We start from the raw sequence: 27,128 nt of genomic DNA, 5'->3' as shown, positions 1-27,128 counted from the left end.
TGGTGCCTGGGTCTGGCCTCTCTCTCGGACTCTGGCTTTGTCATCAGTTTTCCCCCTCGCTGTGATTCCCTAGTACCCCGTGCATGTCGCTTTGTCACACTGACCACACCACCATCTCAGACCCTTGTCTGCCCACCATTAGGCTGTGAGCCCCCCAGGGGCATTGTTTCCCGCCTGTCTGTCCCCCTGCACGCCATGCAGGCCCAGGCCCAGAGCAGACTCTTGCCATCACTGTTACTGCTGACCTGCTGCTGCCCTAGCCCCGCCTTCTGCTTCTGTCCTGAAGCCCTGAGTCTGGGACGCGGCTTCTAGCACGTGACCTTCCTGTCACCAGTGTATTTTGGGCTCAGTGTGTCCCACGCCTGTGAGAATTTACTGGTTTGTAGTCAGCTGCTCTGTGACCTTGGACAAATTTCTGCACTTCTCTGTGCCTCAGTTTCCTCACTGTTGGGCGGGGGGTAGTAGTAGGGAGACGGCTGTGTGAAGCATTTCTCGCCCTGCACCTGGTCCGAGGGAGGCAAGTGCTCAGTAGACATCCACTGCTTTCCGCCTGGGTCGCCTTCCTCCAGGTGGGTATGTCCAGCAGTGTCTGTTAACGTTCCCCCACCGCCACCTCCCAAACAGGTTATAAAGAACTCTCCCGTGAAGACTTTTGCCAGTGCCACCTTCAGCTCCCTCCTGGATGTGTTTCTGTCGACAACAGTGTTTCTGATTCTCTCCATCACCTGCTTCCTGAAGTACGGGGCCGCCTCCACGCCGCCCCCGCCGGCCGCCCTGGCAGTCTTTGGAGCGGCCCTGCTGCTGGAGATCCTGTCCCTCGTGGTCTCCGTCAGGTAAAGGCCCACCTGCAAGCGGCTCCCAGCTATTAGCCTTCAGCTCCCTCTGCTGGCGTGACTGCCAGCCGGCTCCGCGAGTGCGTTTCTGGGCGGTCCTCTTCTCTTCCCTGCCCCAGCCTTGCTTCACAGGCTCCTCCCTGGCAAGCCCCTCAGCACAGGGGGTCCCCCGCCTTACCTGCAGTCAGGGTCCTCTGCGGCCGCGACACCACCAGTTAAGTCCCTTGAGCGCCCAAACCAGACAGTTAGAAAGTGGGAAGATGAGGGGTAAGAAAGCGGGGCAGAAGAAAGATAAAGAACATTACAGCATACTAACACATATATATGGAATTTAGAAAGATGGTAATGATAACCCTATATGCAAAACAGAAAAAGAGACACAGAAATACAGAACAGACTTTTGAACTCTGTGGGAGAATGTGAGGGTGGGATGTTTCAAAAGAACAGCATGTATACTATCTATGGTGAAACAGATCACCAGCCCAGGTGGGATGCATGAGACAAGTGCTCGGGCCTGGTGCACTGGGAAGACCCAGAGGAGTCGGGTGAAGAGGGAGGTGGGAGGGGGGATCGGGATGGGGAATAAGTGTAAATCTATGGCTGATTCATATCAATGTATGACAAAACCCACTGAAATGTTGTGAAGTAATTAGCCTCCAACTAATAAAAAAATTTAAAAAAATAAAAAAAAAAAAAAAGAAAGCGGGGCAGAGAGAGAGAAAAGGAGGTGTGCAGGGTGCGCCTGGGAGGGGCCTCTCCTGGGTACAAGAGTGAAGCTCGAAAGCCCCAGAGGAAGCGCAGGCCCAGGTCCATGGGCTCGGGTCAGGCAGTGGTTTCTTCAAGGTGCCACGGAAACATGAGCAACCAAAGAGAACGTAGCCAAGTTGGACTTCATTAGAATCTAAAACTTTCATGTTTCAAAGAACACCATCATCACCTTTCACCCCCCAAGTGAAAGAGAACATACGGAACAGAAGAGTATTTGCAATCATGTCCATGACAAGGGTCTAGAATGTTAGCTCAATAATAAAAAGACACTCCATTTAAAAATGGACAGAGGGTCTGAAGAGACATCAGTGCCCCTCTAGGAGGCAGGGCCCTCAGGACCCACCCAACCTACCTTCAGGTTCAGCCCCAGCCCCAGGAGCTCACCGTGATTCTACCGATGCCAGCGGTGCCCCAGGCCCACCCCTTCCTCCAGCCCTGCTGCTCTCAGCAGGACAGCCCCACACTGGGGGTCAGAGAGAAATAGGGAGACTGGCCCTGACCTGGGCTTTCTGCTCCTCCCCAACATCCCAGGACAGGAGACTAGCTTCGGGTCTGGCCCTGAAGCTTCCAGTGCATGACCCCTCCCCTCCACGCTCACCTCCAGCCTCCCCTGAGGCCCCTTCAGCTCTTCGCCAAAGGGTTTCGCTGCCTTACCCACATCAAGGCCTGCTCTGGGGCCTGCCTCCCTCCGTGTCTCGGCTCCAAGCTCCTCACCAAGCATGCTGGGGACCCACTCCCAAACTAGCTGTGCCCTGTGCGGGCCTGCCCTTGGCCAGGGGGCACTGAAAAGACCCAAACCCTGATTTTCCTTTCTCCCCGCTCCCCAGGATGGTGTTTTTCCTGGAGGACGTGATGGCGTGCACCAAGCGCCTGCTGGAGTGGATAGCCGGCTGGCTCCCGCGCCATTTCATCGGGGCCATCCTGGTGTCCCTCCCCGCCCTGGCGGTGTATTCACACGTTACCTCCGAGTTTGAGACAAACATACACGTAAGTAGAATCACAGTGATTTTGTGTCCAGGCTCCTTTAGGCTTACAGATCACTTTTTTTTTTTTTAAAATAAGCCTGCTGGCTTGAGACAGGAATTTAAACACAGAGGCCCATACCCTATCAGTCCTCTGAACTTGTCTTTTTAAAAGACTTGCCTGGTACAGAGGAGCAGCCTTAGAGGTTGGACCAGGGCCTGCCTGTCCCCTGTGGGACTGGGTCCTGTCCCATCCCCTGAGTGTCGCCAAATCCCAAGTCAGTTATCTCCTTCCACATTTTATGAGGAAGCATCTGTCCCACATATCCAAATGTTACAGGGTAATATGCTGTTGTCCATAATCTGTAGTTCATTTTAAAAGAAAAGTAAAAATAATAACCTTAGTCTGCAGAACTGGCACCAACCATCCACTGGCACCTCGATCGGCTGCTGTTGATCATGGAGGGTGCTTCCAAGTTAAACCCATAAAGAGTGAATTCACGCTGCTGTGCAAGATTGTATTTCTGGCGCCGGCAAGTGTAGCACAAAGTGTTGGCGGGCTGGCTGCATTCGATATTTACACACCCAATTTCATTTCTGCTGACATGCAGCAGGGTGCCTGCAGAATGGGTTTTGGGGAGGGAGCTGATGACAGGGTGGCTTCATGGGGTTAGCCTGCCTTTCCTCCCCTCCAAGGTGACGTGTGCGGTTCCCACACGTCGGAGAGGAATCTTAGTGCCAGTGAGACCTCTAAGCGAGAAAACTGTGGGTACTTAATTAATCCCATGGTTTATGATCTGCCCCTGAACTGAGGGTGTTCTGTTCCACAGAAGGACAGGCAAACGAGTGTGTCATCTGCTCTCAGGGTACCCAGGCGGCAGGGAGGCAGGTGGGTGCACTGGGGTCCTCACAAGCCCTCCCCTCGTTTCAGTCCACCGTGTTCACGGGCTCCGCCGTGCTGACTGCCGTGGTGCAATACTGCAACTTCTGCCAGCTCAGCTCCTGGATGCGGTCCTCCCTGGCCACTGCCGTCGGGGCCGGGCCCCTGCTGCTGCTGCTCTATGTCTCCCTGTGCCCGGACAGGTACGTGAGCCCTGCTCGCCACACAGGGGTCACCTGCCCTGATGCTGCTTTCGTCCCCCTCACGCCTCCCCTCTTAATTGAGATATATGATTGACACAGAAGTATTAGTTTCCAGGTGCACTATGTAATGATTTAGTATTTCTGTACTTTGTGAAATGATGACCACCATGTCTAGTTAAGTTACTCTCAGGAATTTCCTGGAAGTTCAGTGGTTAGGATTTGGTGCTGTCACTGCTGGGGCCCAGGTTCAATCCCTGGTCGGGGAACTAAGATCCCACAAGCCATGATGTGAAGCCAAAAAAAGAAAAAAAGTTACCCTCTCAGCATCTTTCAAATATATAGTACAGTATTATTAACTGTAGTTACCATGGTGTATGAGTTCGAGTAATCTCCGGGAGTTGGTGATGGACGGGGAGGCCTGGCATGCTGCAGTCCATGGGGTTGCAAAGAGTCAGACATGACTGAGCAACTGAACTGAACTGACCACGGTGTATGTTACTTCCCCAGGACTTATCTACTTTATAACCAGAACTTTGTACCTTTTCAGAACCTTCACCCATTTTACCCACCTTCCACCCCTGCCTCTGGCAACCCAGTCTGTTCTCTGAAGAGTTCATGGTGTGTTTTTTGGTTTGTTTTTAGAGTCTACATGTAAATGAGATCATACAGTATTTGTCTTTCTCTGTCTGACTTACTTCATTTAATGCCTCCCAAGGTCTGTCCATGTTGTCACAAATGACAGGATTTCTTTCTTTTTTATGGCTGAATCATATTCTGTTGTATATATACCATGTCTTCTTTGTCCATTCATTCATTGACAGATACTTGGGTTCCTTCACATCTTGGCTATTGTAAGTAGTGCTATAATGGACATGGGGATACAGATGTCTTTTCAAGTTGCTGTTTGTGTTGCCCTCAGATGTTTCTGAAGTGAAATGCTAGGTCATATATTAGTTCTATTTCTAACTTTGGGGGGAGCCTTCACAGTGTTTTCCATGGCGGCTGTACCAGTTTACTTCTCACTAGCAGTGCACGGGGTCTTCCCTGGAAGCTCAGCTGGTAAAGAATCTGCCTGCAATGCAGGAGACCCCAGTTTGATCCCTGGGTCAGGAAGATCCCCTGGAGAAGGGATAGGCTACTTGATTCAGTGTTCTTAGGCTTCCCTGGTGGTTCAGCTGGTAAAAAATCCTCTTGCAATGCAGGAGACCTGGGTTCGATCCCTGGGTTGGGAAGATCCCTTGAAGGAGGACACAGCAACCCACTTCAGTATTCTTGCCTGGAGAATCCTCATGGACAAAGGAGCCTGACGAGTTAGAGTCCATGGGGTCCCAAAGAGTTGGACACGGCTAGTGACTAAGCACAGCGCAGCAGTGCCCAAGAGTTTTCTTATCTCCATCTCGTCAACATCACTTGTTACTTATCTCTTTTTTTAATATCTGTGCTAATAGGTGTGAGGTGATGTTTTACTTGATGTGCATTTCCCTGATAATTAGGGGGATATTGAACAGCTTTTCATGTACTTATGAGCCATCTCTATGTCTGCTTTAGAAAAATGTCTATTTAGATCCTCTGCCTGTTTTTCAATTAAGTTTCTGGGTTTTGCTATTGAATTGTGTCTGTCACTTGTGCTTTCTCATCAGTACTAATGCCCTCCACTCCAACAGACATTTACTGTCTCAACAGGAAATGGCTTTCAGCCTCATCAAGTCAACAACTTGATGAAATGCCCAAAGAGTAATGTGCAAAGGAAAGAAAAAGGAAATAATTTTTAATAGCAAAATAAGTGTTTACCTGTAGACCTCCTGGGATGACCACCCCCAGCTGATGTCATGCAGTAGTCACATGCTAGAACTCACGGTTGTCCCATGGTATCCTCAGGGGATTGGTTCCCAGACCCCTTCCTCTAATACCAACCTTCAGGGATGTTCAAGTTCCTCCTATAAATGGCGCCACATTTGCATATAACCTACAGAGCTGTTTAGGCTACTTATGATACCTCATACAGTGTAAGTGCTATGTTGTAAGTTGTAAGCATGCAGCGAATTTAAATTTTGCTTTTTTTGAACTTTCTGGAAATTTTCTTCATAATATTTTCGATCTGAAAGTGAAAGTTGCTCACTTGTGTCCGACTCTCTGCGACCCCATGGACTCTACAGTCCATGGAATTCTCCAGGCCAGAATACTGGCGTGGGTAGCCCCTCCCCTCTCCAGGGGATCTTCCCAACTCAGGGATCCAACCCAGGACTCTCCCGCATTGCATTCTGTACCTGCTGAGCCACAAGGGAAGCCCAAGAATACTGGAGTGGCTACTGGGCTTCCCTGATAGCTCAGTTGGTCAAGAATCTGCCTGCAATGCAGGAGACTCCAGTTTGATTCCTGGGTTGGGAAGATCCCCTGGAGAAGGGATTTTTGATCTGAGGTTGGTTGAATCCAAAGATGCAGAACCTGTGGATGTGGAAGGCTGTTTGTATTTACAATGAAGAAGTTTGAATTTAAGAAAGTAGGACTAGAAGCCATTTCATACAAGACTATGAAGAAAACGAAGTGATGGAGGTGGACCTGACACACAAATGGAAGGAAGTAGCAGGCTCTTGTAGCAGGGCCAGTGTGCTGAGACAGGTTGCAGCCTGGTGAAGTGGAGGAACTGAAGAAGGAGGGCCTCAAGAGGGACCTGGCCCTATTCATAAATACCATGTCATAACAGTTCTCCGCCTTATGACGTGAAATGTTAGGGCAGTGAGGAATCACTAGAAATACATCTCTTATCTTGAAATCCTTCCACATATTGAAGAATACATTCTACTCAAATGGCCTTCAAAGCTCTTTCACTGGTGATGTGGGGAAAAGAAACAGGAGCTTTGTGAAGACCCCTGGGGACAGGATCTGTTCTGTGCTATGAAAAATGTAAAAATTAAAATAAATTGGATGGTGCTGATAGGTGCTATGTTTAAAACAGCCTTTGTTAATGAATCCATCAAGACTCCTACTTTCCATGTGTCCTACTAATTAAGTTGTGTTTTGGTTCTCCTAAATCACCAGTTGCACATTTGCAACTGGCTTTGTGGCTTTTAACCTTTTCAACTAAATATATAGTTGGAAATACGATGCTACCTTGGACAGCAGAGTGCACATAGTAAGTAACTTATTCAGAAATTTGGAGGGAATGTCTCAAATCATTAAGCTTCTGTTTCTAAATGTTGGACTTTTTGTGTAACTGCTTATGAAAATGTTTTAGCACACATTAAAGAACTATTTATTTATATTTACAGTGGGTTTAGGTTAGCAGGATATTTCAAAGTTACCTGGGACATTTCTCCATTGTGCTCTGCAGGACACCAACATTCCTGGCTCCCCAGATTATTATGACAACCAGCAGGGACTCCAGTATTCCCCAAATGCTCCCCTGTGCTATGCTGCGCTCAGTTGCTCAGTCATGTCTGACTCTCTGTGACCCCATGGACTGAAGGGGTCCCCTTCAGACTGGCCGCCGAGCTCCCCTCTCCATGGGGATTCTCCAGGCAAGAATACTGGAGTGGGTAGCCTTTCCCTTCTCCAAAATGCTCCCCTAGGAGTGGCATTACCACTGAGAATCATTGCTTTCCTAAATTCAAAAGTAGAAAATGGTCTAATTTGTTTCAATATCCAGATGAAATCACCATAGTGCATTTGGGGTATTACCAAAGCAGTGGTCAGTAATGGACAGAGTGAGTGTCCTTCCTCAATTTACTTAATAAAATAATAGCGACATGAAAGATGTTCAAGTTCTTTGCAAATTAAGATCAAAAAGGGAATTCAAAGTATTCAGCATTCACTTTATTCAGGAAATTTACTGCTATTCAGCATTTGAAAGGAAACTTTAATGAACAGTTAAATTACTTTAAGCAAAACAAAGTGTCCTTTTTCCTTACTGAAGGTGTGTGCAGCCTTCTGGAATTATGGTCTTTATAAAGCTCTTTCCCAACAGTATGAAATTCAGTAATCCATTTTTTAACCTTTTAAATCCATCACAATTACCCCATCAGCCATTCAGTCACAGGGATGAACCTTTTCCACTTGAATCTGGAGAGCATTAGCTATGGGGAACCCAGAAATCAAGCAGGAGATCTCGAAGTGGGGCTGGTGGCTGAATCTCTGCTTGACCCGGTTCACCCCCATACTCACAGGATCCTCTCAGCCCACCTGCCCTGTCACTACTGAGTCCAACCAGGATAGGGGGCATGTTCAGTTCAGTTCAGTTGCTCAGTTGTGTCCGACTCTTTGCCACCCCATGGACCGCAGCATGCCAGGCCTCCCTGTCCATCACCAACTCCCAGAGTCCACCCAAACTCATGTCCATTGAGTTGTTCATGCCATCCAACCATCTCATCCTCTGTCGTCCCCTTCTCCTCCTGCCCTCAATCTTTCCCAGCATCAGGGTCTTTTCCAATGAGTCAGCTCTTTGCATCAGGTGGCCAAAGTATTAGAGTTTCAGCTTCAACATCAGTCCTTCCAATGAACACCCAGGACTGATCTCCTTTAGGATGGACTGGTTGGATCTCCTTGCAGTCCAAGGGCCTCTCTTCTCTCTCTTCTCTAACAGTTCAAAAGCATTAACTCTTCAGCTCTCAGCTTTCCTTATAGTCCAGCTCTCACACCCGTACATGACCACTGGAAAAACCATAGCCTTGACTAGATGGACCTTTGTTGGCAAAGTAATGTCTCTGCTTTTTAATATGCTCTCTAGGGTGGTCATAACTTTCCTTCCAAGGAGTAAGCGTCTTTTAATTTTATGGCTGCAGTCACCATCTGCAGTGATTTTGGAGCCCAGAAAAATAAAGTCAGCCACTGTTTCCCCATCTATTTGCCATAAAGTGATGGGACTGGATGCCATGACATTAGTTTTATGAATGTTGAGCTTTAAGCCAACTTTTTCACTCTCTTCTTTCACTTTCATCAAGAGGCTCTTTAGTTCTTCTTCACTTTCTGCCATAAAGGTGGTATCATCTATATATCTGAGGTTATTGATATTTCTCCCAGCAATCTTGATTCCAGCTTTTGCTTCATCCAGCCTAGCATTTTTCATGTACTCTGCATATGAGTTAAATAAGCAGGGTGACAATATTCAGCCTTGCTGTACTCCTTTTCCTATTTGGAACCAGTCTGTTGTTCCATGTCCAGTTCTAACTGTTGCTTCCTGACCTGCATACAGATTTCTCAAGAGGGAGGTCAGGTGGTCTGGTATTCCCGTCTCTTTCAGAATTTTCCACAGTTTATTGTGATCCACGCAGTCAAAGGCTTTGGCATAGTCAATAAAGCAGAAATAAATGTTTTTCTGGAACTCTTTCTTTTTCGATGATCCAGCGGATGTTTGCAGTTTGAGCTCTGGTTCCTGTTCCTTTTCTAAAACCAGCTTGCACATCTGGAAGTTCACAGTTCACGTATTGCTGAAGCCTGGTTTGGAGAATTTTGAGCTTTACTTTACTACTGTGTGAGATGAGTGCAATTGTGTGGTAGTTTGAGCATTCTTTGGCATTGCCTTTCTTTGGGATTGGAGTGAAAACTGACCTTTTCCAGTCCTGTGGCCACTGCTGAGTTTTCCAAATTTGCTGGCATATTGACTGCAGTGCTTTCACAGCATCATCTTTTAGGATTTGAAATAGCTCAACTGGAGTTTTATCACCTCCACTAGCTTTGTTCATAGGGGGAACAAAACATGAACTCAATTCCTATGAAGCATGGAGGACTCTTCTAGCTTTGAGGAGACAGGGGGGACTCTTCCAGCTTTGCGGGGGGACACACATGTGGGTTATAGCAGTGTCACAGTCTTGTCTGGACTGGATGAGAAGAGAACATAAAGTCTTAGAATTGGCATTTTGTGTGTAGCTCTCTCTTTCCTTCTCTGTGAAGGCAGCTTCTGTAATCACGTAAGCCACTGTGAGCCCTCACTGGCCTGTGCTGCCCAGGAGAGCTGCTCTCAGGTGCTCCAAGAGGTCTTCTTTGCAGGAAGCAAGGCTGGGGGCCTGGAGGATGAAGTGTCAGGGCCCTTGCCCCAGAGAGAGGGGAGGTTCAGGTGATCTGTGGGCCTGACTGGATGCTGGGTGTAAGGTGACCCCAAAGGAAGCCATGGAGAGAATGGGCTGTGTGTCTCGGGCACCTTCCCCAGCAGCACCGAGAGAGAGGTTGTTAGATACTTGTGGTTTCAGTGCCCTGAAATTGGGATTTGATTGCTTTGGACACCACCAATAGCCAAGTTCAGCTTCCAGAGTAAATAATTCAGCAGCACCTCCAGAAGGGCCTTTTGAAATTGATCCTCTGTCAGTAGACTTCGATGTCTGAAAATGACCAAAGTTTCCAGTCTGTAGACACTGTGGATGTGTTCTTAGCAACAAAATGAAGGCTTTAGAGACCTTTCCTGATTTTGCTCTTTGTTGACTGTGCGTACCTTCCATGGCTAATATTAAAAGTTGTTGTCGTTGTTAATATTTATTTATTTATTTGACGTGCTGGGTCTTAGTGCAGCATGTGGGATCTTTCTTTAATTTTTGTTGCAGCAAGTGGGATCTTTAGTTGTGGCATGCAGGATCTGGTTCCCTGACCAGGGATTAACCCAAGCCCCCTGCATTGGGAGCGAGGAGTCTTAACCACTGGACCACCAGGAAAGTCCTGCTATAAAGGCTTTTACATCATTGTCTTTACCATTCTGTTATTCTTCATTAGTGCACAGCATCAAATTATAATTAAAATTTACTGTCCTTAACTGTCTACCTTGAACTCCACCTTGAAAATAGAAAAGTTGTTATTATTTAAACTCTTCTCAGATTGCTTTGTATAGTGCCTTCCTAGCTTTTTATAATCATAGTTTTCTGCATTTTAATTTCAGTTCCACTGTAATTTCACACCTTGATGCAGTACAGAACTTCAGGTAAGCTTTTAACATTGTGCCTATATCTGAATAAGTGAGAGTAACTATATTATTGCTGGTTATTTCTAAGCTTCCTGAAAACAGCTGTGTCTTGAATAAAAAGAACAACATAGTCACTCTTAAAAGAGCAAGCGGAAAATATCTGTTTATTACAGTAGCGATCGTATTTAGAATACCTCACTGGGACAGTGAATGACTGCTAAGACGCAGACAGGCTTCTCCTGCTCTCTTGCCAGTGGCGCTCCTGTGAGAACTTTCCTAACCCTCACTGTGGAGCAGCAGGTACCGCAGGACACAGCTTGCTGTCGGAGGCACAGAACGCGCCGAGGTGAAGCGCCGATGCCCACAGCTCAGAGCTGCGGTGGCCGTGGCCGATGCGGCAACGCTGAGAGTGGGACCTGGGGAGGACTCCCTCCTTTCAGGGCAGCGCTGCCTCTCTGGCATCCACTGCAGAGCAGACGCAGAACACGGTTTTTACTTTCTGCCTTTCTCCCTAAAGGCCAAAATCCCCTTCAGATTCCTTTCATTAGCAAAAACAGGTGCTAATATAGATCTTTCATCCAAGCAAAGCAGCGAAAAGCCAACTTTCAAAAAGCAAAGGATTCTGGTATTAGATTTGGTTTAATTTTATATACAACCTTTTATATACGACTGTTACAAAGAAAATCTCACAAATCACACAGTACTTTATTCCCTAAAATATTTTGAAATAACTGACTAGAAATTTGAAGAAGAAAAAAAAAAAAGGTTGGGTCCTTTCCTTACTATAAACATCAAAATTTAATTCTAAATAAATTGAACTCAAAATTTTTTTGATTATCTAAAAGTATATAAATATCTAGAAAAATAAAATTAATCAGTTCTCAAGTCTCTAAGACAGAGATAACTTTCCAGTCTTACTAATACTAAATAAAACCACATTCACAAAAAAATAAGTCTGACCGAGTGGGTGGTGCCAGCACGCTGAGATAAATATCTGTGGGACTGTTACATAAAGAGCTAATTAAGACCTGCATAGATGAGAGACAGAGAAATCACAAAACAAGAAACATGGTAGGAGATAAATACACTGCTCCCTAAGTCATTGCACAGTTAAACTACAAAATTCCCTCTGATCTCCTACATTTTTCCTTCAAAATGTTATCATATGGATACCCAGCGCAGGCCAGGGTATGGCACATTTATGAATTGATGGTGGTGTTTAATATAGGTTTGTTGAATCTGCACAATAACCTCATACATTAGGAGACTTTGTCCCTAGTTTCCAGATAAGGAAGCTGAAGCTCAGAGAAGTAAAGGAACCTGCCTGTGGAGACACAGCTAGTAACTGGCAGTGTTTTAAGCCTTGCCTCCGTCACTGCCAGGCCGTGCTTTTTCTGCCATGCTTCATTACTTTTCAGATGGTACAGTAGTTTTGGAAAGTAACTTGACAGTCTATAAAAAATAGTCCTAAAAATGTTCATCACCTTTAGCCTAATAATTCTATTTTTTAAGCTTATCTGCTGAGGAAATAATTCAGCATTTGGTAAAGGCCACATGCCCCCAAATATTGATCATAGTGTTTTATAATATTGAATGTTCATCAGCAACTTCAGTTGTCAATAAAGGAGAAGTTAGTTATGAAACATGTACCCAAATATTGCAGCCATTAAAACACGGAAGTTATGGAAAGCATTCATGATTTTTCATCTTTCATTTATTATGTGAAATTGCATATGTCTTATAGCTACAGGAAGGTATTTCATTATATATTTTAAAAAGTAAGATATGTAATACTTATGATCTAATGGTGAGTGGTGATTTTTTTCTATTTCTATAATTAAATTAAATATCTGTGTACGTTTAGATGTTGGGAAGGAGAATTAAAGTGACAATAGAAGTAGAATACATTTGCACAGAGAAGGCCCTAGATGAGAAGAACAGCTCAGTGAATTTTCACAAGTGAACACACCCATTTAACTGCCACCCAGACCAAGAAGTGGAACAATACCGCAGCCCAGAAGCTCCCCATCACACCTCCTCCTGGGTCCCTGCACCCGTCCTAAGCGTAGGTTTTAAATGGCATTGAAATACACCAGAATGTTGACACATCCCATGTTGAGCTGGCTAGGACGACCAGTGGTCTGTGTTTTCTGTTTCTCTCTATTTTGTAATCCCTCTCTTCTGTGGTAATGAACTCTATCTTACTGTAACCTCCATTTGTCCACCTGTTGAGTTGTCTCTTGCATTTATTCATATCAAATCCCTCCTTTAGGGACTGACCTTCACTATTTGCATTTAGGAGTAGAGCTATTGCCTTCATGATCCCTTCTGCAGTAGAATAAGAAACACAGGTGTAGAGTGGAGGTAATTCTCTCACCCGCTGGTGGCAGATCTCTTTGGCTGCAGGGCAGCCCAGGGCTCGACGTGACAGTCTGTGCACTAGGACCCTTCCTTCTCTCTCTCTCTCTCTCTCTTTTTAATTGAAGGATAATTGCTTTACAGAGTTTTGTTGTTTTCTGTCAAACCTCAGCATGAATCAGTCATAGGTATACACATATCCCCTCCCTTTTGAACCTCCCTCCTTTTTAAGCAAAGGCCAGAGCAGGCAGTGCTGGTGTTCCCTCTCCCTCTCCCACCCGCCACTTCTCACATTCCCCTGCTACATCCAGAGCAGACTGGCCCATGCCTGTCCCAGGCTTGGGCCACACTGCCGGCTTTGGCCACAGCGCAGTCGACTTCTCCGCCCTGCCCACCTCTCCCTCCGGATTCTACAATGCCTGGTTCCAAGATGACCTGAAGCCTCAGTGACATCTCCCCATACAGAGGCTGTTCCTCAGTGTTGCCTCTTCAGAGAAACGAAGGAAAGGCCAGCTTCTCAGCCAAGGAGAGGAGCTCACGCAGGGACGACTCCTCCCTCCAGATTCTCCCCTCCTCTAGGCCAGCCAGAGGGCTTAAGGGGCTGCACATGGATCTGTTTCAGTACCTAAAATAGTTATGTTTAGTGCTTGTGATTCATAGTATGTTTTGCCATTCATTTAAGTGACAGTTGGCAAAATAAATGAGTGAAGTGTGGTGAATCTTGCCACAGAGGCCTTTTTTGGTTCCTGGTTCTTAGGCATGAAGTCAGGGTCCCCAGGACCACCCACCCGCAGAGATCATTCTCTTGGGGGACTCAGAACTCATCATATGGTTGTACCCATGACCATGGTTTAATACAGCAAACAGGACAGAAAGCACAATCATCGGGGGCAGGGGTGTGTGAGACAAGGGCTGGAGGAGACCAGACGCCTGTGTTTAATAGTCTGCACCCAGCGGGGTCATGCCGGATGTGCGGAAACCCCAGCCGTGAGCTGCGACAGCCGGTGTGCAGTGCCCGCCGGGGAGGCGCATCACATGGGCGCCCTCTGCCTGGCAGGTTCCAAAGTCCCAGGTTCCTGGAGGAAGGGCAAGTGCCCAGCACACACTCTTGTTTGTACAAGCAGTCCAGGCACAGTGAACCCCTCTCCTCAGGGACTGGCGGGAATACCCCAAAGCCAAGCTCCCAATGCCAACCTAGGGCTGCCGGTGGGCCTCTCTATGACACAGCCTCAGGCCCTTTCTGCACAGGCCCTTGGGCCGGTAGAGACTTAGCCATACTCCAGCCCATCTTCAGTTTACATATGAGGAAACAGACCTGAAAGGTGGCATGACCTGCTCAAGGGTCCCAGAGCTCTTCGGGGGGGCGCCAATCTGGCCATTACTCCAAGGCTGGGGCTTTCGGGACTATGTTTCATGGAAGGCGTTATGGCCAAATTGGTCAGTTTCATTATTTTTAATATCCTTAAGTTACTGCTAACAGTGAAACTCATTTAAAGCACTCTGATTACAGGATTGAGCTTTCTGTGCCATGGCACTGTCTACACTCAGGATCCATCTGTTTTGTATATAATTATTTTCCTATAAGTGACCCAGCAGCCCGCTCTGTGCATTTTAGAGTACAGCAGGGAACAGTTTACATAAGCAGAGCAATCACAGCCGTGTAAGCTAATAGAAGAAGGATGAGAAGGAAATTCAACAAGCATTAACAGTGATCCCCTTGGATAGTACAATGACAGTGAATCTTTTCTTTCTTTCTACTTTTGCCCTAACCTTTCTATGCTGAGTATGTAGTATTTTTAAGTGGAAAAAAAAATTCTACTTAAAGAATAAACTTTAGAAGAGGCAGTAGCCCATGCTCACCTTCAGTCCTCCGGTGCCAGCTGTGGGCCTAGAGCGCCTTCACCACACTGCGTGGAGCCGCAAAACGGACTGAGTGGACTCGGTCATCAGAAGGAAGAGAAACGGGTTCCACCTTTAGAAGGGTAGTTTGGACATTCCTACTGGAATTCTAAGTGTGCGGTATTTTACATGACTCAGCAGGTCCGTGCTCAGGAATTTATCCCATAGACAGGCTCCTTCATATGCACAAAGATGCACTTGGGAGTACCAGCTGCAACCTTGTTCCTAGAAGCCCAAAGATGGGCGAAGTCAAGCACCCTCACCCAGCGTCTGGTTGTGACAGCACAGCCAAGGGTTAGAATAGTGCGAAAGGGCACCGCATAGGAAAGACGCTTATTTTCCATTGGTTATAATGTTTGAGTTTCTTATAGTATGTTACTCTTAAAAGTATACATTATATATATATATATTTAAATGTTAAAGTTGTCTTAAATGACTTTGGTAAAACAGAACTAACCCGGGTGGGGGAGTGGGAAGGAAGGAGCAGGCAGATTGTATCAAAGTATATGGATATGAAATATCTTGGGTATGGCAGTGTGGTATGGTTCCCAGGGAGATGGCCTTGCTCTTAGGAGACAGGTCCTGAGCAGTTCAGGACTGAAGTGGCCTGGTGTCTGCAGCTTGCTTTCAGAATGTTCAGCAAAGTGTGCCTGTGTGAGTGTGCATGCACATGTGTACCCCATGTGTGGAGTGCGTATTGACAAAGGGGGGGAAAGCAAAGTAGCACGATGTTGACAACAGTTTCATGCAGGAGAATGGTGTACAAATGTGTGTTTTGCTAGTCCCTTAACCTTTTTTTGTGAGGTGGAGACTTTTCAAACTAGAAAGATGGGAAAACAAAAAAGATTTTAAAAATCAAGGAGCTCAAGACTTCTGAAAAACAGAGCACTTAATATAGAAATCTTACAAGAGTGACTCTACCTCGCCACATCTTTCTAAACAGAAACAGGTCACTCGGCAGCTGCAGGTGACGGAAGGTTTGAGCTGCACAGAACTCTGTGCAGGATGCTGGTTAGGCAGGGCTGGCTCGGACCTGGAAGTGCTGGGCAGTAACCTTTCCTTAAAGATACATTTCAGGAGGCACGCCCTCTCTCCTCTCTTTCCCCTCCAGCTCCACGAGGAAGCTGTGCAACACCTCGCTGCCTCACGACAGCAGGAGCCCAGCCAGCCTGATCGGCCAGGAAGTAATTCTCGTCTTCTTCCTCCTGCTCCTGTTGGTCTGGTTCCTGAACCGAGAGTTTGAAGTCAGCTACCGCCTGCACTACCACGGGGACGTGGAGGCGGACCTGCACCGCACCAAGATCCAGAGCATGAGGGACCAGGCCGACTGGCTGCTGAGGAACATCATCCCCTACCACGTGGCCGAGCAGCTGAAGGTGTCCCAGACCTACTCCAAGAACCACGACAGCGGAGGCGTCATCTTCGCCAGCATCGTGAACTTCAGCGAGTTCTACGAGGAGAACTACGAGGGCGGCAAGGAGTGCTACCGGGTCCTCAACGAGCTGATCGGGGACTTCGACGAGCTCCTGAGCAAGCCGGACTACAGCAGCATCGAGAAGATCAAGACCATCGGGGCCACGTACATGGCTGCGTCCGGGCTGAACGCCACGCAGTGCCGCGACGGCAGCCACCCGCAGGAGCACCTGCAGATCCTCTTCGAGTTTGCCAAGGAGATGATGCGTGTGGTGGACGACTTCAACAACAACATGCTGTGGTTCAACTTCAAGCTCAGGGTGGGCTTCAACCATGGGCCCCTGACGGCGGGCGTCATCGGCACCACCAAGCTGCTCTACGACATCTGGGGGGACACGGTCAACATCGCCAGCAGGATGGACACCACGGGCGTGGAGTGCCGCATCCAGGTCAGCGAGGAGAGCTACCGCGTCCTGAGCAAGATGGGCTATGAGTTCGACTACCGAGGGACGGTGAACGTCAAGGGCAAAGGCCAGATGAAGACCTACCTGTACCCCAAGTGCACGGACAGTGGGTTGGTGCCGCAGCACCAGCTGTCCATCTCACCCGACATCCGCGTCCAGGTGGATGGCAGTATTGGACGCTCCCCCACAGACGAGATAGCCAACCTGGTGCCTTCCATTCAGAACCCGGACCAGGTGTCCCTGGGTTCCGAGAACAATGCCCAGACCAGGGACGCTCACCCGTCTGCTAAGAGACCCTGGAAGGAGCCCATCAGAGCTGAAGAAAGGTGTCGGTTCGGCAAAGCCATAGAGAAAAGCGACTGTGAAGAAGCGGGGATGGAGGAAGCCAACGAACTCACCAAGCTCAACGTCTCAAAGAGGGCGTGACGTGGCCCAGCCCGCCCGCGGTGCTCTGTCCGTCCAGGCGCCACCGTTCCCGTCCCCGGACGTGGTGTCGTGTGGTTACTGCAGCCCTACTTCTGTGTGGATCACAGTCATTCAGGGTTCACTTTCATCTGCCTCCTTCCCCTTCCCCCACTCGGTGTGACCGTCAGAAGCGTGGAGAACAAGTGCCTTCAGGGGCTGGCGCGACCTGGAGCCCAGGGAAGCGCAGCCAGGGTGTGGCGCTGGGTGGTGGTGGACGTTAAAACAGAAGCTGTGGTTAAAATCAGATTTTTATTGCTTTTTCTCACGAGACACTTTTTTTTTTTTTTTGGCTAATATAATGTTTTTGAGGGTTTTTTTTTTTCCTGTATACATACTAGTGTTTTTCCAGTGACCTGACCTTTCTATGTAAACACATACACGCACACACACTTGTATTCATGAATATGAGATCAAGTGCCAGTAACTCACTGGGCGGGGTGCTGGGGGCGCAGGCTGAGGACTTCGAGGAACCGGCAACCCCCTACCCACAACTTCCAGGGCGATCAGGCCCTCGGGGGCTGTGGCTGCACCCACTGGCCCCCCACACCCAGCGGCTTTAGGGCTTCCTCCTCATGCAGGCCAAGATTCCAAATGCCAACCGGTCTCACAGATTGTGAACCCAGGCCTCAGGTATCTAAAAGCCCTTTTCCATTCCGCCCCCGCCCTGAGGGGTCTTCCAGCCGGAGTGGAGGGGCTCATCTTTGAAGCTGACTCGTCCCAGAGGGAAACGCAAAATAAACATCCAAGGGTTGCATTTATTTATTTATTTATTTATCAGGAACCGTGTGTGTCTCGGGGATGGTTGCTGGGCTGTTCTCTCTAGCGAAGGGAACTAGGCTTGGAGCGGAAGGTAGGTCACATTGGAAAGATGAAGATGGGGCCATGAGAGCTCCAGCCACCCAGGGCCATCTCCCCTGAGGAGCAGGACCCCAGTGGGCATGGCCCATGCTCTGGGTTGGGGCACCCTCGGCCACCACTTTGAACGCAAAAGCTCTGCTCCTACCCCTCGCCCATGGGGTCTGCCCATGGCAGGAGCTGGGTCAGAACAGCTCAGTGTGAAGCAGGTCTGGGCCGAGCACCAGGGCTGGCAGGCAACGCTTGGCCTCCACTTTCGGGAAGTTCCTCCATCCTTTCCGTTCTCAGCCTGCGCAGCGCTTGTCTGTGGCAGGATCGGGCCTGGTGAGTGGACCCCAGTCCTCTTTAGGTGGAGCTCTTACACTGTCAGTAGGGGCAGAATCGTCTGGATGTAAATAAGGTGTTGGAACCCGGGAGAGTACAGAAAACCCAAGGAACTCACTTCTGTGCCCTTTGTTACGACCCGTTATCCCCCTTGTAATTGTTTTGCCACATTGAGTCTGAAGTTTATGTAGACTTGAACTCAGGCCAGAGTTGTCCTGTCACAGTCACATGACCCCTCCCTCTTAAGGTGGCTGCAGCCCATGCGGTAGGAGAAGGCTAGCTCCTCCTCTGTGTGAGGCCTTCACCAACGTGCCCTGTGCATTTTCTTGTCCCCAGCAAATCTCTGTGTAGCTTTTGCATCTGCACCAAGTCCCTTTATCACTCCTCCTTGCCAAACTCACACAGAATCTGCCCTCCCCGGCACCATGAAGTATTGACTTGGATCAGCCAGCTCCCTAGTGACGTGCCTGGGATGGCCCCCAGCAGCGCAGTCATAAGCCAGGATCTCCACGTCCAGGGGGATTTACCTTCAGGTTTTGCTGTCAGACTGTTGGTCTTCCAATGCCGGAGAAAGGACTGTGACAATACCTCTTGCTTCTAAAGAATGTATTCTTATAAAATACCGCAGAATTTTTATTTTTTCTTAGAAACACTACCTGATGCTCTGCCTGTCCGTCAGGGTTCTGGGCACGTCAGGGGTTCCTTCCATCAGTATTAAGGTGGGTGTCATGTATGGCCCTCACCCTCTGTCCCCCCACTCCTCGGCCCCAGGCTCTGCAGCTACCATGGTGGCCAGGGGCTGCTGGGCGGTTGCTGAGTTCTCTGCTCTTCTGCTCCACAAAGCTCATCTCTGCACATGCTTCCTCCCTTGAAAGCTCTTTTTTTTCCTTCCCCTCCTGCAAAGGTTGTTTGTGATTCCTAGGAAGCCAAGGGGCTGCAGATACAGGGATAGCGTGGTGACCCTCGCCGGCCCAGTTCAGCATTGTGCAAGTGGGAACCTTCAAAGGGCGGTTTAAATTGTCTTTAAAAAACACCCCGAGCCTTCCTAAGCAACCAGTACAGGTATTCCCTCTGGGTGTTCTACTCGTGACTTGGGTCCCTCCCAGCCACTGCTCAGAAGCGTACCTCAGCGCAGAACCACGGAGTGTCCACAGGGGCCGCACTGGGCCTCTGACACAGCCGGTTGCTGAAGACAGACAGACTTCTGAGCAGCAGTCTCAGGCACTACCGATCCAGTGGAGGCGTCCTTCAGAGCGGTATACCTCCTGTGAACTTAGGGCAGGAAGCAATACTTCAGAATTGAATGTGTGTAAATATAGTTGCTTTGAGTTGCAATCGCTGTTTTCTTCTTGGCCTCAGGTCTGATCAAATTCTCCATGTACAAATCCATATAAACAAGCACACAGAATTGTATCCAAGGCAGACAAACGCAGAGCATCAGTTATGAAACCTTCACAGAGCCTGGAGGCTCCCCACAGCTCCGTGCCCCTGACCGTGCTGTGGAGATGCCCGCACATTTGCACTTGACACTGAGAGCCAAAGGGCCGCGTGCTTCCCGTTATGTGGGCTGTCGTGATTTGTAGTTTCCAAAGGTCTGTCCGCGTTTGCATTTCTAGGTTTTCGAGGTAAGCACTTTTTGGGTGGTTGTTTCGGAAAATCACGTCATGCCTAGAATCTGAAATTATATTCGTGAGAACCAACTGTTTGAGTTCTCCGTCTTTCCTTTGCTCTACCTTTTTAAATTGTTAATCCTGATAATTTCAAAATGCACCCCACTCCCCACCACCCCAAAGAAATGAACATTAAAATACTCTAAAATCTCAATATTGCTGCCTGGTATTTCCTCACTGACAAGATTGGTACCACTTCTGAGATTACAGTAGTCCTCCTTGCCAGCCAACTGTGGCTGAAATAAGGTTTGCGGGTCTTTTACATTGTGACTTTGAAAACAAGGCAACTAAAAACCCTATTGTGTGTATGTGTGTGTGTGTGTTAAATGACTGCATTTGCTATAGTTAACTTTTTTTTGAGAAGTATTTATTTCTGCATGGAACTTTTAACAAAAGCAGGTTACAGCACAAATTTTGCTTGAGACCATATCCTGATTTTATTAGGCCTCCTAAAGATTTTCTCCCACAATATCTCAAGCAATTGACTGAGAAAATGAAGTCAGTTTTTTAAAAGGACCTGCCCACACAGCTTCTCCCTTACAGAGTTCTGGGAGGCCCGTGTCACAGGGAAGGTCACAAACCCAGTTCAGAATCTGTTTAAATTCAGAGTGTCTTTGCCAGAAAATACACATGCCATTTCACACATCACAGGGACTCACAGCACCTCCATACCTAGAGCCAGATGCTGGCTCTGCCGGTTAGCACCTTCCCCATGGTTTTTCCTGGCGGTATTTAGGTGCAACTGCAAAGTCGCTCTTGTCGACTCAGGGAAGGGGGATGCAGACGTGGCCCAGGCCTTGTTCATCAGCTCGGAGGCACCCAGCGTCTAGGTGATCCTGGAACCCATGAGGACAGCACTCGTTGACGAGGGTGCTCTTTCCTCTGTACTGCAGGCATCTTCAGGAACTTTCCAGGAGGTGAGGGAACAGCAGTCTTTGTTGCATTTCTCTCTTAGAAAGGACACCTCAGGTACTTTTGGAGCTTTCTCTAACAGTCTCTCGAAAGGCGACCTCTAATTCTCACAGCAAGCCCCAGGTCTTTCCATTTGTGGTTTCGCTTTCACTTTCCTTTTCATCTATTATGTCCCTTTAAAAAAAAAAATACTTTTAGCTTGCATTTTAGAGACAGTTCTGAAATAAGTGCGAAGAATTGACCTTACCCAAGTTGAGGGCTGGTCTTTTCTCTGGTCTCTTGGGAAGTGATCTCTGAGCTCTTAGAATGTCCTGCCTGATACATATCTCTGGGTAACTGGGGGCTTTGGGTCACACCAGCTCGTTTGGTGGTGTGGTTTAGTGTGGTTGTCACATGGACGTTATGCTGGGGCTGGAGACAACTTCTCTCTTTCAGCCGAAATCTCTCCACGTGGCGGCTTTTCTCTGCTGTGGAAATCTGTCATGGTGGCCACCTGGGTTGGATCCCAAGGGCCAGTGAGAGGAAGTGGACTGGGGCAGCAGATAGCGAGAGGAAGTGATTAAGAAAAAGTACACACTTGCTCACCACATAGGCGTAAACTCAAAATCTCCCCAAGTGTCTATTTTTATATTCTTCCTTTGTAAAAATTGTTTTTTAAATAACATGACTTCAAAGCGTTGTTAACTTTACATCAGAGTAACCCAAGCGTGGGGAATTCTCACATCCTTGCTGGGCCTGAAAGTCGGAAGGAGGAAGGAATTATGCAGTCAGACATTGAGCAATCTTAGCGCTTCCTGAAATCTCAGTCATCAACAGCAGTGATTCCTAACCTTTCCGCAGTGGGGGGGCTTACAGAGCCTTTGATAATTTGATGAAAGCTGTGACTCCTTTCTCCAGGAAAAAAAAAAAAGGCACATAAACTCACTTCATGTTCCTTGATCCAAACCAAAATACCTGTGATCTAGAATACCAGGATGGATGGTGATTTTTAATTGCAAGCATCTGTGGGTGAAGTTTCCATGCATTTCTGGACTCTCCATTGGAAATGTGAATAAACAGATGAATGCTGCTTGTTGATATATGCATTTCCAATCCAATTATGTTTTAGACTTTAATGTCCAAGTTACCTAAGTACATCTGGAGAGCCACTCAAAGAACTTTTCAGTATAAAGACGAAGCCTGTCAGAGTCTCTCCAAGATAACTAGCATTCAGACAGTATGCACTGAGCACCTACCGCATGCCAAAGCTCACTCCAGCGTGGTTGCGCCATGCCGCTTGAGGCTGTTTGAGGAGCCCCTGGGATCAGTCACTGCTTTTCCTGATGGCTCTCCCATTAGGAACCCCACAAGGAAACTGAAAAGAATTCTGAGACACCCCTGTCCTTGCTGACATTTTTAAATAGTGGCTCTTTACTGTCGTCTGTTACTGATGATTTTCGTGTTCACGGTCTCATGGAGTATTCAGTCTTTCCATGAAGAAAAGGCAACAGAAGAAGTACCATTCAGAAAAAACAGCTGCACCAGTACTATGTTGGCCCCTCTGTGAGGGAGGGGGCACTCCACATTGGTCGTATATTTTATTTTTAAAACAGGCCTCTCCGGATGGCGCCTGGGGTCTCAGAGCTGGGCAGGACGAGGCACTGGCCTGGACGGACCAGACTGGGGGCAGCCTTTCAGGAGCCACACCGTCAGTGAAGCATGCCCCCGCTGCCTCCCCGGGAATTGCTGGGGGTCAGAGGACCACAGCCTCTGCCCATCCTACCTCCTTCCGAGGGGCCTCCAGCCAGCTGCAGCGTTCTCAGAGCTGCTCCTCCTCTGTCCTCCTCTGACCTCCTCCATCTACTCAGCAAGCAAAATTCTTGCCCTGTAGGTTGACAGGGCAAGAGGAGTGATCACAGAAAGCAGGAACCGTTTGAACTTGTCCATGTGATTCCAGGAAGGAAGCTGAAGGGGAGTGACGTGGCTGAGCATGCTGCGCTGGGCGTCCCCTGGGCACAGACACCCTGGCGCCCAAGGCTTCCATATCCAGCCCTCCTTGCTTCGCAGCCTCCAGTCCCCAGCTCCGGGCTCGGTCTCAAGGAGGCCACTCCTCTCCAGGACACTTGGGGCTCCCTCCCCTCTACCTGCGGTCCCTGCCCCGTGCCCACCATCACCTTTGACCTCCCAAGTAGGTTTCAGTGCTATGCTGCCTCACTCCCAAACCTCAGGAGTACAGACAAACCTACGGCAACACTTTGGAGCAGATGCTTTATTGATTTAAAGAAAGTAACTCTTCAGCCACAAAATTAAGTTCTCACATATGCAAATATGCCTCTACACATAAGGCAGCCTCTCATTCTATGACAGTTTTCTGCCAAGGAGCTCAAAGCACCTGGAACCCCTTCTGTCTTCACCATACCTCACTAAAGGTGGAGGAGTTTTCTTCTGTCCAACAGGTTTGAAAGCTCAGGTTCAGAGTGGCTGGCCATCCTCAGCCAGTTATTACCAGTGACTTCCAGCTTCAAAGCCAGAGACAGATCACCCTGTCAATCCAGACCATCTCGTGGCTTGACAGCCTCTTCCTTTACAAGAATAGAATAAAGAATCCAGGTGGTGGAGTGAGACACTGTGCATTTAAATGGTGAGATTAGGCAGTAGGTCAGCAAGTGACTAGCAAGGTAAATCCATTTCCCCTTCTTTTTGTAAGACTGGCTACTTGAATTATGTGTAGAATGTTTAAGGTATTACTGTCTAGTGTCTTCTTAGAATGGAGAAGTTTTCAACTTATTCAAGTGTCTGTGTGGACTTGTATCCATCTGCTAACCAAGACCATCAGGGAATGGAGGCAAAGTTTGCAACACGTGGGTGCCTTCAGAAAGGTCCGTGTGAAACACAGATTATATTAGTGTCATGTGTGTCCTGCTAACGTGTTACGTTAGTTCTGTTAGAACTAGATCACGTCCCTTTAACACAAGATCCGGGTTTCTTTTTCCCCTAACTGTTGATTACACAATAAATTTATTATTATATGTAATGTTATATTGTTTTTGAAATGCCTTTATATATCTGTATGTACATCTCTGGCAGTATTTCAGGGAAGTATTAGAGGGAAAAAAACCCATTATTTAGCCATTTAACTTGAAATATTATAAAATAATTCCCAATTTCCATGCCCAAACCAACTTTGTTGACTATTTACGAAGGACAGAGGAAACAGTTTGCCTTTTGGAAGCAAATCTCGGCAAAATGGTGAGTTGGTGGAACTTGTCTTCAGTAATTTTGATTTGCCGGAATCATGACTCTTCTTCCTCAAGAGTAAAGACTTCTGGTGGCATCGCAGATATACCTAGAGTGTTCACTTAGTGCAGAAAAGCATGGCTGAATGTTGTCCTTGGTCTCCTGTTTCTATTATTAATTGCATGTGAGTTGTGCTTTCCCAAAATTTCAGTCAAGCACTTCCAGAGATTCCTAAAGACCCTAATCTACCATAATACCTAGAGAGCATTTGGATTCAGTTGGTTGTTTATTTTTTAATATTGAAGAATGTGACTTATGTGAGCCTTCGGAAATTGATTCAACTAAAACCTAAATCTAAGAAGATAAGGTAAAATTACTTGGAAGAAAAAAAGAGATTTGAAGCACTTATCCAGATACTTTAGGATAAAAGCATCCTTTTGCAAAAAACATTTCAAATGTGACAAAATGAATTTACTGCATGAATCACATGGACAGTGATCTACATTCTTCAAGTCACTTTTCTTACATAGCCAATACAGTGTGCCGCTTCAGTCCCTTCAGCAGCTCATTTCCCAATTTCCTCATCTTCTCCTGTCACTGTCCGTTATGTTGGCAGGATTACAGTAGACTCAGACCCGCGTGTTTTGAGAGAAAACCTGGTGTGTTCTTGTGAACTCGCCGTTCAGTAGTTACCGAGACTCCGAAAGTTTGTCTGTGTTCCCCCTGACCGGTGGTTTCTGTCACCATCGCAAACATAAGACCTCCTGCATCTGTTCCCATAGCAACAGCCTCGTGGGTGACCTCTGGCAGGAGCTCTGTAGCGCCAGCGTGACCATCCCACATGCCTGAGACAGTCTGGCCACCAGGAGGAGACTGGCTTTCCTCTCTCATCCCTCTGTAGTACAGGAAGGCAGCCCCATGCTCCAGCCCAGCTTGAGATACTGCAAACCCCTCAGCACAAGCTGCTGCCAGGTCTGGGGCAGGCCTGTGACACCCTGCACCCTTCAGGAAACCATCTGCCAGTCCCTTCCAGTTTTAGCCTAAAGAAGCTGCCTGAGCAGCAAGCTGGGGCTTGGGGCCTGATTAAGGCTCACAAAGAGATTCTTCATCCCTCCAGTCCTGGGCTGGCCCAGGCAGCAGCAAGCCAGACTCTCAGGCCCTCGTCGAAGCCAAATAGACTCCCACCAATGCCACACATGGTCCTGGAGTCCCCAAAGCTGTCCTTGGACCTGGGGGTGGTCAGGGATAGAGAAGAGGACCAGCTGGGAACACCTAGAGAAGTGGATGTCAGCGAAGTGGGGACTCTAGCGTTTTGTGACCTAACACAGCAAGGGCCCAGCCCCTCGGGTGCCACCGCTGCCCCACATCATAAGCCATCGGGTGGGTTGTGCCAGGACAGGCCTCTGGGGCACACCCACTTCACGCTACTGCATTCAACCTAAGCACCAGTAACACACAAACAAGCACCAGTGAAAAACCCAAAGCCTTAACATCCTCTAGAAACCCGGTGTCAATTTCACGATTTGTAACAGACATTGTTTTAGCATGGAGCTTTTCCCTAGGATGATCCAGTTACTAAAATCAACATCCACCGTCTTGATCCATGCACTCATGCTCCTACCAAAACCAGTTCTGTAACGCAACAGGGCAGTGTCACCCCATCCTGACAGCTTTGTCCTGACGGGTCGCCGGGGCGTGTTTTCCTTGTTTACATCGTTGTATCACCATGAAGGGGCAGCAGCGGTTTGTTCCAGCAGCGTTTTGGCCCCTGGGTGGTTGCACGCTCCATCCTAGAATGGGCATTCTCGCACACTGCACGTGTTTGTGGAGAACAAGACAGCACTCATGGAAGGGAGTAAATCGTCCTTCCGTTCCAGAGCATGAATAGTTTACTTTTTTAATTGTCATGTTATATTGAGCCTGCTCGTGGTTCTTCCTCTCTTCCTCTCCGAACTTCTTCCCATCTGCACTTTTCCTGTCGCCTTTTTTCCACAAGATGAAAGCACTGCTGACAGGGGGAACTCCATTTCCTTCCAGATAAAGGGAAGGAGCCTAATTGTAAATTTTAAAAATAATGTAAGAAACTGCTTATGTTCTGTCAACAACCAAAAAAAAAAAAAAAAAACAGGAAGAATTGTATCTGTGAACTATCAAGCTGTTTCTGTAAATAGATTAAAAAGCACATTATCTTTAATTTGTCACTACAGGCCTTGTAATCTATTGTATATTCAAATGTTTCACTGTATCAGAAAAAAACATTATGTGATACATTCAGAAAAGCTGGGAAAATAATTCAAAATACAGTATAATTAACTCAAATTTTGTTGTTTGTTTATTCTGGGCATGGCACAATTTCCAAGTGGAAAATGTGCTTACCTTAAATTATCAAGCAGAAAATGAATTTATCTGTGAGACTTCTGAGATTTATTTATTTTTTATTGGAGTATAATTGCTTTACAGAGTTGTGTTAATTTCTGCTGTAAGACAAAGTGAATCAGCTACGTGTGCTAAGTCGCTTCAGTTGTGTCAGACTCTCTGTGACCCCCTGGACTGTAGCCCACCAGGCTCTTCTGTCCATGGGATTTCCCAGGCAAGAATACTGGAGTGGGTTGCCATTCCCTTCTCCAGAGAATCTTCCCGATACAGGGTTTGAACTCACGTCTCTTAACATCTCCTGCATTGGCAGATGGGTTCTTTACCACTAGTGCCACCCGGAAAGCCCCTTGTATACATATATCCCCTCCTTCTTTGATCCCCCCTGACCCCCGCACCCTCCTGAGACCTCTTTTTAATGCAGTGCCATTCACAGAGTTCACAGTGTGGCTTCTCCGTGCAGCCCAAGGGGTCAAAACCTCGTTGTTCCAATTTAATCCAGACGCAGGCATTTCAGGGAGAAGGGGCTGCAGCCTGGGTCCAGCTTGCTTCGCACCAGGCCACTGTCAGCTCCCTTTTGCTTGACCAAGTATCCAGAACTCAGAGTGGCTACGAGTGTCCAGGGCCTCCAGGGCCACTATCGGAAGTTC

The 27,128-nt window shown here is 47.7% G+C and overlaps 1 protein-coding gene across 4 annotated transcripts in view; it reads left to right on the top strand.

The window, feature by feature from the left end:
- ADCY9 (adenylate cyclase 9) overlaps positions 1-21,786 on the top strand; it is a 101,483-nt gene extending 79,697 nt beyond the window's left edge. For 3 of the 4 annotated variants that reach the window (XM_043914186.1, XM_043914183.1, XM_043914184.1), the window contains exons 7-11: positions 625-833; positions 2,429-2,588; positions 3,495-3,646; positions 10,506-10,547; positions 15,898-21,786. In XM_043914186.1, the coding sequence (XP_043770121.1) occupies positions 625-833; positions 2,429-2,588; positions 3,495-3,646; positions 10,506-10,547; positions 15,898-17,089 (1,755 nt within the window). In that variant the 3' untranslated portion in view covers positions 17,090-21,786. The remainder of the gene's footprint in view (positions 1-624; positions 834-2,428; positions 2,589-3,494; positions 3,647-10,505; positions 10,548-15,897) is intronic. The other variant, XM_043914185.1, reaches the window with a different exon arrangement.
- The last annotated feature ends 5,342 nt before the right edge of the window (positions 21,787-27,128 follow it).

The sequence above is a fragment of the Cervus elaphus genome, chromosome 10 (genome assembly GCF_910594005.1).
Source record: "Cervus elaphus chromosome 10, mCerEla1.1, whole genome shotgun sequence".
Classification (NCBI taxonomy): Eukaryota; Metazoa; Chordata; class Mammalia; order Artiodactyla; family Cervidae; genus Cervus; species Cervus elaphus.
Note: the sequence above shows the minus strand (reverse complement) of the source record. Positions and strands in the feature narration are given on the sequence as shown.